The sequence below is a fragment of the Perna viridis genome, chromosome 3, assembly GCF_037379345.1.
Source record: "Perna viridis isolate PV_CMFRI_1.1 ecotype Kerala chromosome 3, ASM3737934v1, whole genome shotgun sequence".
NCBI classification, from domain to species: domain Eukaryota; kingdom Metazoa; phylum Mollusca; class Bivalvia; order Mytilida; family Mytilidae; genus Perna; species Perna viridis.
The window spans coordinates 33,924,713-33,937,613 of record NC_142447.1 but is presented as its reverse complement, the minus strand read 5'-3'; the positions used below and the strand labels follow the sequence as shown (position 1 = coordinate 33,937,613).

The 12,901-nt window shown below is 31.0% G+C and overlaps 1 protein-coding gene across 1 annotated transcript; it reads right to left on the bottom strand.

The window, feature by feature from the left end:
* Positions 1 to 464: 464 nt before the first annotated feature.
* Positions 465 to 10,794, bottom strand: LOC148621964 (arsenite methyltransferase-like). Its single transcript, XM_088571400.1, has 9 exons — positions 10,584 to 10,794; positions 8,482 to 8,632; positions 8,020 to 8,156; positions 7,504 to 7,573; positions 5,652 to 5,733; positions 4,933 to 5,064; positions 4,022 to 4,164; positions 3,080 to 3,199; positions 465 to 2,523 (listed from the first exon to the last, which is right to left on the bottom strand). Exons 1-9 carry the CDS (start codon positions 10,748 to 10,750, stop codon positions 2,431 to 2,433), a joined length of 1,095 nt encoding a protein of 364 aa, XP_088427526.1. The 5' UTR covers positions 10,751 to 10,794; the 3' UTR covers positions 465 to 2,430.
* Between the last annotated feature and the right edge of the window lie 2,107 nt (positions 10,795 to 12,901).

Genomic DNA, 12,901 nt, shown 5'->3' with positions numbered 1-12,901 from the left:
TAGTTCCAGAAATATGGCCTTCAAAATATTTAGGAAGGAATATAAAATTGCCCAAATATTTCAATATAATTTAGTGTGCATGCTTTTGTTCTATAATACAATTTATTTGAACTTGGATGAACAAATGATGTAAAAATTTGGCTACAAACTTTTACCATTAATGAAATACTTGGGGTTTTTTCAAACTACATTCTGGAAACAAGAAATGAACAACCACTGACAGTGGAAATGATATTTGAAGACATATCTGTTCAATGACAATGGATAATTCTTTTATACAATTCAATGACACAGTTGTCAGGTAAGAATATCCTGTCCTGAGTTGGCTTACTAGTATATGTATTACCATTTAAGTGTCAACCAATGTGACCCTAAAGCAAATGCGGATCCAAGGTCGGGTGTGCCGGGCATACGCCCCCTAAAATTAGGAAAAAAGGCATTTACTTCTATTAATGCTTACCTGATAATTTTAACAATTCTTCAAATTCATTTTATTTTTATAAAATACATCATTTGATAAACAATGGATTCAGGATACATAGTAATACAAAATTATCCTGGCAATAATATGCAGAACTTATGGCAAGACTTCTTTTATCCCATATGCTCAATACAGGCCAAACAAAAATAATTCATAGGTTGTCATACTAGCTTTTAAGCAAACTTCTTGTTATAACATAAAGTGACAAAATGATTGAGTATTGAAAAGTTACAAAATTCTGTATTCAGATAAAGTTAAATTAGACAATGAAAAAAATGTTTAAGTATTATTGTCCTTGACCATATAACAATTGCCAGAATTATTTGAAATCATGTATGTGAATAAGTCTTTATTCAGTGTCCCAAATTTTGATACCTACTATTGTAAAAAAACATCAAACAAATATGAACACAGTAAATAGCACCTTCGATAGAAATGTTTATACACAAAAAGTGTTCACAAAAGAATATCTTAACAGAAGTTAAGTTCTGCGCTTGCATTCTCTTCCTATTACTATATCCACATCCATGTACCTGTTAGGGGGACGTTCCAAGAAAATCTATAAAGCAAATTTTGAATCTGCCACAATAAAATTGTAAGATTTGTGGGAGGTTTATTGTTAAAATTTTTTAGTTTATGTGAAAAAAGCTAAATAAATGAATTTTTGAATAAAAAATTTGCTTTTTACATAAAAATCTCCCATATGAACAGATCCAAAGGTTCAGGTATGTATCCATTAAACAAAAGTCAATCTTTATTTTTTTTGCATTTCTATGTTTAAAAATAATGAAAAAAAATATTGGATTCATAAAACAACATTACATTTTCAAAGACCATTATCAGCTTAAATGAAAAATTCCATAAGTCTTCCCATCTGACTGGAAATAAGTTTGATTCTACATCTTTCAATATTAGATAAATAATTAACAGAATTTCTGAATTTGTTTTTATAAATAGCTTTGTGAAAGCTCATGATTCACACTTCCCACAATTCTTAGGTTTTTAACCCTATCCTCCATGATGATGAACATTTGTAAAGCTAAACTTTAAGGTAAAAAAACTGCCAAAAGTGTATTTTTTTGCACATTATGAACCTGCTTTATAGCCATAGCAAGGGACATAACTCTTGAAATCAGTGATATGTTTGTATCATATTCAATTTTGCCGAAGTCTATCAATCTTTCATTTGAAACAAAATGAAATCAGTCCAAGTTACTTTGACACTTACAGGATATTGAAGTAAAATGCTGAATACAAACATTTCAATGATTTGTAAGAGTTATGTACCTTACCCTAGGTCTACCTCCTTAAACAATGAAAAGAAAAACAGTGAAAAACAAAAGACAAACATTCTACATAACAGATCAAAATCAAATCATTGAATATTATCAACATGTCATGATATCATAACAAATTACAACCAGATAAAGATACTTATTGATTAAATCAATAACAAATGATAAAAAATAACAGAATGGAAGTACGTCAACAGCTGTACAAAACTAGTGTGTAGTAATTACTCATCATGGTCAAAAACAATCAAGTCTTTATTCATTCTATTTTATATCTTGTGTTTGTTTTCTGAATTCCAAAAAAAAATACAAAGAATATATGTTAACATAAACAGAAGATCATTAATAAAGTTTAAACTGTCACGATGGTTATGGCACTTCATCTAGATTTGCAAGTTAGAAACAAAATAAAAGTGCAGAGTCAAGCCTGAACTTCCAAGGAAAAGTAAAATTAGGGTCACTTAAGGCAGGTTGTTTTTTATATATAGGTTACTTAAGACTGCATTACATATGGATATTTTAATCATTGTCTTAAATTTCTCAGTACATGTGGTTGCTTAGACAGGTTTAACTTGATCACAATTCTACCGGAATATCTGTAAATTTATTAAAATTAAAAGAAGAAAGATTTCTGTCCAGATCATATTCTGTCTATTTTCAGCAGCATGCTTTCCCTGGAGCACAACATGCTGGAGCCACTGATTCTCCTTTCTTTTCTTTTTCCTCTAACACCTCAAATGGATCTTCAACCTAAATATAAATTCCCTGGTTACACATTTAAACAAGAGTTATGTACCCTTGTACATGGACTGATAATATTTTCTTAAGCTCAAATAAACTGTTGAAACATTAATTTGTTAAGCTGGCTTCATAATGTAGAAAGATCGATAATGAATTGCTTGAAATATTTCGTTAACACCATGGAATCCTAGTAAAGGAGCAAATGCAGTAAGTTTGAAAGCTAAAGCTAGCAGGAGGCTTTCAAGACCTTGAAGAAATAGATTCTTTAAAAAAAAAATTGAAACATTATAATGTCACAACTTGAAACTTTTCAGAATTATCCCAGACATATTTCTGGTGCTTTCCAGTAGGTTTGTTAAATTCTGAGTGGTATTTATATCTCAGTACTTTGTTTTCCTTTTATGGTATGAATTTTTACCATCTAAAGTATTAGAATTCATACCTTTAATTTCAAGTTGGAATTTTAAATACTATAATTCTTAAATATGTTATTTTCAGTACCTATTCTTTATAAGTAAAAGGCATTTTAACTACAAACTATTATTTTCAATGACTTATAACCTACAGTGTATTCTTGTGCACCACAAACACCTTTAGAACCAGGTTGAAATTCAAACTCATCTGAAAATCTAGAGTTCTTCAAAATAGCCACCAACTCTGAATCTGCTGTGTATACATCACCAGCCTACAATAAGAAGGCAATTCTATAATAGACTGAAGGACCACATACCATCAAGCCAAGTTAAAGCATTATGCATTAGCTCACATGGTAAATATGTTGAAAAATATATTACAGTAGGTTAAAACTAGAAATACTGTGAGCATGCTCATGAAGAGAATAGCCTCAAGTGGACATAAATGTAAAACATTTGTAGGATTATCTATCTTTGGATTTCTCTGAAAGTACCTAGTTATATTCCTTCATGCACATCTACATATAGTACCTAACCTTCCTATTAAACTTCGTCAAAATCCCTTGAGCTGTTTAAGAGTTGCTCTTATGAAGGTTTACGCATAAAACCCAAAATTTGGATTATCTACCTTTGGATTTCTCTGACAGTATTTGTACTGCTTCATGCACATCTATATGATATCCAACCTTCCTATAAAATTTCATTAAAATCCCTTGAGCGCTTTAGAAGGAGTTACAACAAGTAAAACTCATAATTTGGATTATCTCCCTTTGGGGTCCTCTGACAATAATTACATTCCTTCAAGCACTTCACATATGATACCATATCCTCCTATCAAATTTCAACAAATCCCTTGAGCGGTGTAGGAGGAGTTGCGCTTACGTTTTCACATGTGAAAACCCATAATTTGAATTATTCTCTTTTTGAGTTCTTCATGTATGACTACATGTTTTACACAACCTTTCTAAAAAATTTCATCAAAATCTTTTAAGCATATAGAAGGAGCTGTGCTTATTAGAAATGTGGACAGTCAGTTGGGGTGCTTCCTATATTCTCCCAAACTTTGTTTGGAGGGGTATAATTAGCTGAATTACCTTAAAGTGATTCAATCTGTCAAAATCCAACTGATTTTCAAAACCTGTCACATCACCACTATAAATAACTTGCAAAGGCGGAGATTTTTCTGTCTTTGGAAGCTTATACAGTCTGTATGTTGCAGAACAAAATTTGGCATCACCTGTAAAATAAACAGTGGTTAAATCTATGAATAAACTGAAAACATTTCTAAACTGAACCATGAAAAAACTGAAATACTGTCTAAACCAGACACTTTTCAAAGTTCCTTAAAATCAATTTAATATTTTGAATCTTGGTAAACCAAACACCAGTCTAAACCAAACACCTGTCTAAACCAAACCAATATTAAAGCCAAAAAAGGGGTTTGGTTAAGACAGGTTACACTGTATCTTCATAGTCCTCTATACATGGAATGGAGAAGTGAAAAAAAAGCATTTCATTGTAGTTAAGCACAGACCATTTTTATTCTGATAGGATGGCCATGGAATTGATTTTGGAAAAAAAATTGCATGTGCAAAATTTCTACATTAATTGTATTTATTTCAGCAGCAACCACAAATCATTTTTTTATTTAAAAAATTTGCTGTGTTAAGTAATGGGGAAAATTTAGAATCATTTTTTTTTTCAACGTATGAGTTAAAAAAAAATTTTTTTCTCCAAAATTTGGAACATTTGATTTTTTTCATCAAAAATATCTCAGCCCCCTTCCCCTTCACTAATAAAATGGTCAGTGCCTTGTAAAATAGTGACACTCAGTTATTAAGTTATAGAAAACAAATATATCTCACGAATGCTAGTTTTTATATATTTGCTGTTATTTGGGAAGAAAATCTATCAAAATTCTAATTCAAGTAGAACTGTAAATCACATTTTAAATTGTCATGTTAATTAAGTACTTAGGACACCAACAAACAAAAAGTAAACCAACCCAAGACTTTCTTAAAGTCTTCTCTATCTACAGGTATAGGTGAAACTGTAACAAGTCTAGGTGTACTAAAGCCAATCTCCCCAGCTAATGTTATCAAGTCTTTCCACCACAGAGCACCTGCTATACACTCTCCTGTAATAACATAAGTTTCATATCTAAAAGAGGTTCATTTGCGTATAGAAAATGCAAATTATGACACTTACAAAATCAGGTTTAAATCAGGGGCAGGTCCAGGTGAGGGATTAATGGGCATATGCCCCTTTTCAAAGAAAAAGAAAAACAAAAATCTATCGTAATCTGCTGAATATTGTATTCAAAATGGCAATTTATCATATTCATTCATTAAACCTGTCATAATCTGGTTTCCTTTTATACTGATTCTTGTAATTATACCCCCTCTCCCTCATAAAATTTTGGATCCACCCCTGTAAATGTAAGACAATGATACTAAATATTCAGCTATTAAAAACAGATCCCCATCTATGACTTAAACAATTTAAGGTAGATCCCATCTAAAAACTTAGCATCTTTTTCCAACATCTAAAAATTTGAAGTCAATTTTTTTACAAGCCAATTCCTTTTTATCTAATAAAAAAAAATAAAAAAAATGTTATGCTATTCTTAGAAACAAGTCAAGTACATGTAGTAAGTACAAGTAGGTGATTATATAATGACTTGATATACAAATACACTTCCATATATATTAATGAGAAGCCTACCCCATAATACTTCATGCTTTCTGACGGAGTCCTCTAAATTTCTGTCACAGTATACATCACTGAAATACAGCTCTCCTCCTTCCTATATACAGAAGATAAAATTTTAATGACTTAAAACTTTTTCATATGCTTATGTTTAATTTTGAACAAACTGATGTAAATGTTATGCCTCTTTTATTGGTAAATTCCAATGACAATGGAATTTCAACTCAACGGTGACATTGATGAAGATATAAGAGTTAGTTTTGATTATAATACTGACTATATCAATTGGAATATTTTGATGAGTGCGTCAGCCCAAGTGGAGATATTCTATGTGATATTACGAGACCGAAAATGAAAAGGGACTACAGTAGTACCATTCTGTTTATCAGTAATCAATTTACGACAATCTTTTAATGCCACTACTCACTGTTGGCCCTTTCATTCAAAACTCTTAAGAAGATGACCGAGATGTCATAATCACTCCCAATGTTTTGATGGATATTTAGAAAAACATCGTCACATACAAGAGATAGGGAAATGTTTCACCAAAAGATCAAAGAATCAAAGTACTGTTAGTACTGGAGGTTGTTGATTCTGGGAAAATTGTAGCCTTAACAAGATTTCAAAGATTACATGTAAAATAAAACCGTACATTTGTTTTTTCCATATTGTTTAAAACTGTTTTGTAGAATTGAATGACAATCTTTACTACTGATTTCAGAAGTATATACTGTAATCAATAGGTTTAGAACAGTATTACATAGATAGCAGTGTTTTATCGAATGTTCCCAGTGAAATAAATTTCGATAATTCACACTATGAAATAAATTCGGTAATTTCACTCTTGGACTTTCTCCCACCGAAATGTCACAACTTCAAAATCAATCTGCCGTTCACAAAATTTGAAATTTATGTTGAAAATAGCAACGAATAATTGAGGAAATCTATATAATAAATAGGATAATCAATTGGTTATTGTGAATAAACAAAATATGATCACTCATGCCAAGAACGCAGTAAGATTTAACTCCTGCACGGAACAAGTAGTTCTGCACACTCCTTAAATCTAAGCGTTTTTTTGGCAGTCGTGATCATATTTTGGTTATTCACTCCTTCCAATCAATTATCCTATTGGTATCCAACTTCACACAAATGTACAATTTTCGTTCAATTTCACCTTTATCTTAAATTGCTAAACCTGTCCAAAGTTAATTTGCAATTAAAATTTCATTCAGAAAATACTTTAACTGAGCTTCTATACTACATTGTAATTTTATTCAAATAAAACCAATTTCAGCTTAAGAAAATAATTTCCTTGAAAAACATAAAATTTTTCAAATCACATAATCTAGACACGTTTTCTCATTTGAATTTTCCCACCAATTTTACTTGTTCACTCCTCTTGACTTCATGTTTATTTATCATAAAATATTAATGATAGGATGAAGATTTTGAATAAGTGTGTTAAAAGGAACATGCTTAATACATTTAATGTTTTCTCGACACATTACTGCAAGAACTAAATTCCCTAAATGGATTTCATTACAAAACATCTTTCAAGGCCAAAAATACGTCCCTCAAATCTTCAGTTGATTTGAAGACTAGATATCAAGTTTATTTTGCAGAAATAATAGATTATAGTTATGCTGAATAATTGCCTTTAACTTATTTAATATAAAAGAGGAATTAATTGATATAGAAGGAATTACTTTTGAACTATATTTTTGAGCATAGTCCTGAAATAGTAGGGAAGTTCCAGGTATGGACCAGTGACATGAGCTATTTTGATCCTGGTAGACAAAAACCCCAAAAGTACAGATTACTGATGAACAGAATTGATTATTTTCATCACTTCTTCATTCAATACCTTTAAAACTTTGTAAGCTTCTGAGAGTACAGCTTTCTTGTCTGGGGACAGATTCACAACACAATTAGACCTGCAATATATGTGGTTTCATAAAATAAATTTAGAAAACAAGCAAGCAGTGGCAGATTCACAAAAACAGTAAGAGGAGCATATTTATGACATAAAATAATAAAGTTGCAGGAAATAAGCTACTTGTAAACCAATGCATAAATTCCCAATATTGAGAATATATATCAGATACATTAGTGATATCTTGGCTAATTTAATTCATTAAATTACTACAAATTGTAAAAGGAAAGTGTAAAATATTTTTTTTGTTGTGTTCATATAAAAATTATTTGGCTTGCTTTCCCTATAGACCCTTTTGTGCTTAAAGTGGAATAGTCAATGAGAATGCACAGAACACTTCTGTAAAAGGAAAAGTCTTTTGTTCTACCCAAGCCCTACCTCACAGTATATACTGTGCATGCTCATAAACTCATGATACGATCTTTTCAAGAACATGTACTAACTTACACAATGATATCAAATGAGTTTTCCTGTAATCCAGCTTCTATAAGTTTTTCTATGTATCCTTGTACAAAGTCAACATTTGGTTTTTTGTAATCAAACTTCTGTGTGTGATAATCTATATATTTCCTTGCCACTTCTAACTAAAATAAAACATTAAATAAGGATTTACCCCTTCATAGTTCTTTATAATTAGAAAATTTGATAATGAAGTAATTTGATTTTTAAATGGTCAGAATTAAAACTTTTGCAACAGCAATAGATAAGCTTTTAAATGTCTTACATAAATAAATAAATAGCAAATGTCTGAACACAAGGACCAGCTGCTTAGTGGTTATACACAAGGTCTTAGGGAGTTAAATTTTTCAGTGGTCCAAAAGTAAATTTTAAGTGGTTCAAAAGTCCATCATAAATTGATTTATTTTTGAAGTTTTTGAAACTTTTGCTACATTGAAAAAAAGGAAAAACCTGTTCATCTGTCATATCAATCCCAGTAACATGGCCACTGGCTCCTACAAGCTTACTGAGAGCAAAACAATCTCTGCCACTTCCACTTCCCAAGTCAAGAACCTTAACTCCTTCCAACTTCTCCGGAATAACTAAACCACAACCATAGTACCTTTCATGAAAAAAAGGAATATCATTAACATCTACAGCCAATAAAATTCTGAAATTTCTTGACAGAAGAAGTTTAAACTAATTGCCCTTTTGATAGTAACTAATGCAAGGGATAATGTTTTATTTTCATACTCCTTTAAATATTTTTCTTGGCTATGATGATGAGGATTTATTGTGGTCATATATGTCTGTTTGGACATGGATTTGTCTGCATACTCATCACAGGGGTTTGATACTCTTACTACAGAGAGTTATTATGTCCAATTAAGGAACTCAAAGGACAGCCTAAGTTCCATTTATGACGGAAGGCAATCAAAGGTGTCTCAAGTTGGAATGTGCACTGACATTATGGTTTTGTAGTTGAATAGTGCTGGTTTGTAGCACAGCTATTTTCAGGGTAATGGTGACAATCTGCTGCAAAACATGTGATGTCAATGATGATAAACTTTCGAGCCCAATTTCACCACTAATTAACTTCTGACTACAGACAAAACTGTGTATCAAGAAAATTTTTAAGGCATAGCATCCTCTAGATGTGAAACAGTTACATCAAGTTTATGTAAAATTAAATTAAATCAAAAACTGATTTGATTTTTGCAGTGTTATTTTTTTTTCAATTCTGCAGAGATTGCAAAAATAAAGAAACACCTGAGATTTACTTGATATGGTCCATTCATTTACACATTTTAAATCACCTGTTGTGTATAGGTGGCAATTTTCCTTCTACTGACCAGCATGTCAATGTGAATAGAGTTTACCTGTAAGGGTATACGTATCATCTCAAAACATTATCCAGACTTAGTTATTATTATTATTATTACAAAGTTTTTATATAGTGCATATCTAACACAATAAAATATTACCCTAAGCGTTTTACATTACACACTCACCCACACATGCATACATTTACCCACTAACTGCTATCACACAACATGCATGCACGTACACACACACACCATCATACATACACCACACACATACACACAACATCATACACACTGTATATAATATTAACATAGGCTTATGTATAAACAATAATAATAATCAATTACAAGTACAAGATATATAAATATAAAATATGTAAATTAATATGTAAAGTTTCATTAAAATAAATTGTGCAGAAAGTTAAATGTTTCAATTAACCAATTTTAAAACAATAAAAATCATAATAAAAATTAAAATTTAAAAAAAATACACCAGTTGTACTAAGGTATTTTATATGAAATTAATAACAAGGAAAAAAATAATAATTAGCAATACATAAAATTGCTGTCTAAAAATGCATGGAACGTTTATTAAAAAATCTAGGAAATGTATGCAAAAAAGTATATCTATACATATATAGAGACTTAAAAATATAGAGTATCTATTGAATATCAGATTAAAACATAAGAATCATATAGTCAATAAAGCTAAAACAGTTAACAGTCATATGCAAGTCTAAAAAGATGAGTTTTGACATTCTGCTTAAAACATAAAAGTGATGGCGCATTTCTTAGTTTAGATCATTTTCGCCCTCTCTGCAGAAATGTTAATATTAAAATGGCAATAGTTTGGCCAGAATTTGATATAATTTTACATAAAATGTATGCAACATTCTTGTAAGCCAGAAATTAATGGTAGAATTGAGGCCATCAGGGGGGGATCCAGGATTTTAGATTGGGGGTGCACATTTAAAATTTCGGTGAGTGGAGCAAGGCAAAAAATTTTTTTGAGGTTAAATTTTGGAAATATTCTTCTAGAGTGGGTGAAATGTAGATATCTTTTGTGGTAAAATTAGCGATAAATTAAAGTTTCAACCTATCTATAACTGCCTAAATCTACCCCTGACAACCCATGCTTTGCAAATTTTAGGGGGGGGGCGCACGCCCGCCACGCCCCCCTCTGAATCGCCCCTGGCCATACGTGTCGAACAGTCGAGCGGTAATGATGAACTTTAAAGATTGAAATACCTCGATGTTACTTCATCATGAACTTGGCTGACTGCTTCCCTCACATTTTTGTTGACTCGTCTACCAGGTGCTACACAGGCTTGTGTCTGAAGATCGTTTACATTCTGCAGTCTCTTCCCATAGTACTCCTTCACACTGTCAATTACTGCTGAACCATTCGTTGCCATTTTTTGTAGCCTTGTTCCCAATAATGACCTCTATCATTTTCTCGAGTTGTGCCCCTTTTCCCGTATTAAGTTTAATGTATCTATGAGTGGCGGTTGCATCTAGATGGCTTTCCATCTATGTCGAATCTAGACAGCGGTGAATACAGGAGAAGCAGGTTCCTACCTTTCTTTGATAAAATTTATTGATTTTGTGCAAATTATTGTCGGTAGCGTTGTATTGCACTGGCTTTAAATAAAGCTTTTGAACTTGAACTTCAGTGAACTTTGAAATTATCTAGACTCCCTTTTAAAAAAATCTTAAACCGCCTTCCTATGTATGCCTGTTCAGAGAGTGTACATTATTATAAAGATCCCTGGCCATAAAATCTAAGCAATCCTTCGTGATAACCACTTGGTGGCTTACTTGTACCCGTACAACTTTTACACTTCTGTCATAAATCAAATTCCTGATTTTCTGATACCCTCTCTTAGATTTATTTTTGAATTTTTCGTACATTTTTGTCGCAAGAATCTCAGTCGGAATCCTTACATAAAGTAAATTGAGATTCAATGAACATATTAATTCTGATAGGTAGTACCTGGGACTATATATACACTCCCTGGTTGTACCATAGACCTGTACTTAAATATAGGTTTATGGTTGTACCGAGTGTTTTCTTTTTTAGCCCGGTAGTGCGTACCCCTTTTCTTTTTTTCCTTTGCTTTCGTTTCGTTTGTTTTTGAATGCATTCGTCTTTAAAATTTGAGCAAGATTTTAAATTGTCGCGGAAGCGTCAGCTTATGGGTGTATACTGTAGCTTGCTTTAACTTTACGTTTAATTGCTTATTGTATACTTTTGGTATTTTATTGATAATTATTTTTATTCATATTCTTGTGTTTTTTCTTTTATTTGTTTTATCCTTTATAGATACATATTTAAGAACTACTTGGAGTTAACTGTAAATCTTGCAACTATGCTTGTCGTGCAGAGCTATGTAGATTGCCCTTGCAATGTAAAATTAATTTTTCAATCATTGGATTTCTAAGTCATATTTATTCCAATAATACTACTCATTTATACCATTTTTTTTTTATATTACAAAGGATTCAAACACTTGGACAACTAATACCAAAAGGTTACTAGATACCTTGGGCTTTGGCTATTTAATGAATAACCCAAGTACACTAAAATAAAGTTACCAATGATTATCAGATCAATATTTACAAGAACAAAATTCATGTATCAGTAATTCTTCAAAATTATCTTTTTATAGAAAACTTTATAGGTCTGGAACTAGACCAAATTATATAGATGATTTGTCTAAACTGGTTTGAGAGATCCATGATATCCAAAATAAGAATTAGATCTCATCAGCTTATGATTGAGAGAGGAAGACACCTCAATATATCAAAAGACAATAGAATAAGCCCCGTATGCCATATAAACATTGAAGACGAAGAACATTTCTTATTTGAGTGTGATCTATACAACACACTGAGAGATGAACTAAAACCAAAAATTTCTTCTTTATATAAATACTTTTATACGTTTGATATTATAAAAAAAAAAATAAGTATAGTGTTTAACAGTAAAATCCTAAATTACTGAGGTTGTCTACCAATGTCATATCAGATTGCATGGAAAAAAGAAAAAGTCTTATCAATTGATATATAAATTGTGTTTTCATAATCCTTTATAACTTCAATTCAGTAAGCTACATCTGTAACTAGTATACATTATATATAACACATATTCAATATGTTCAATTCATGTAATGTTAAGATTGGCCAAAACCACTTATTGTAACTGTGTTAGAGCTAAATAAAATATTTGTATTTGTATAAATTTAATCAATAGTTCACAAAATGAAAAATCAGTTATGAAGTAACAAAAATGTCATATATACATATTTTTCAAAGCACATACTAATCTGAATTAAGCAGTCTTATCATATATCATAGCTCCTTTATGGTTTGTTTGTTTTTTTTACTTTCTTCGTAAAAATCTTCGCAATCTGATTTAAAATTCGGTGTCAAAATTAATGCATGGGAAAGCTTTATAAATACAAATTGAAATTCGAATTTTTATTAATCCAATCATGATCCCTCAGGGGAATTTACTTTTCTTTTATTTCAGGGATAGCAAGTGGTCCGTATCTTATCTATTTTGT

Excerpts from the sequence above, each read along its gene's own strand:
- LOC148621964 (XM_088571400.1), bottom strand. The coding sequence starts at position 10,750 with ATGGCAACGAATGGTTCAGCAGTAATTGACAGTGTGAAGGAGTACTAT. Across the intron at positions 8,633-10,583 it reads CATGATGAAGTAACATCGAG|GTACTATGGTTGTGGTTTAG; the intron begins GTATTTCAATCT and ends TTTTCATGAAAG. Across the intron at positions 4,165-4,932 it reads AGACTTTAAGAAAGTCTTGG|GTGATGCCAAATTTTGTTCT; the intron begins GTTGGTTTACTT and ends TTTATTTTACAG.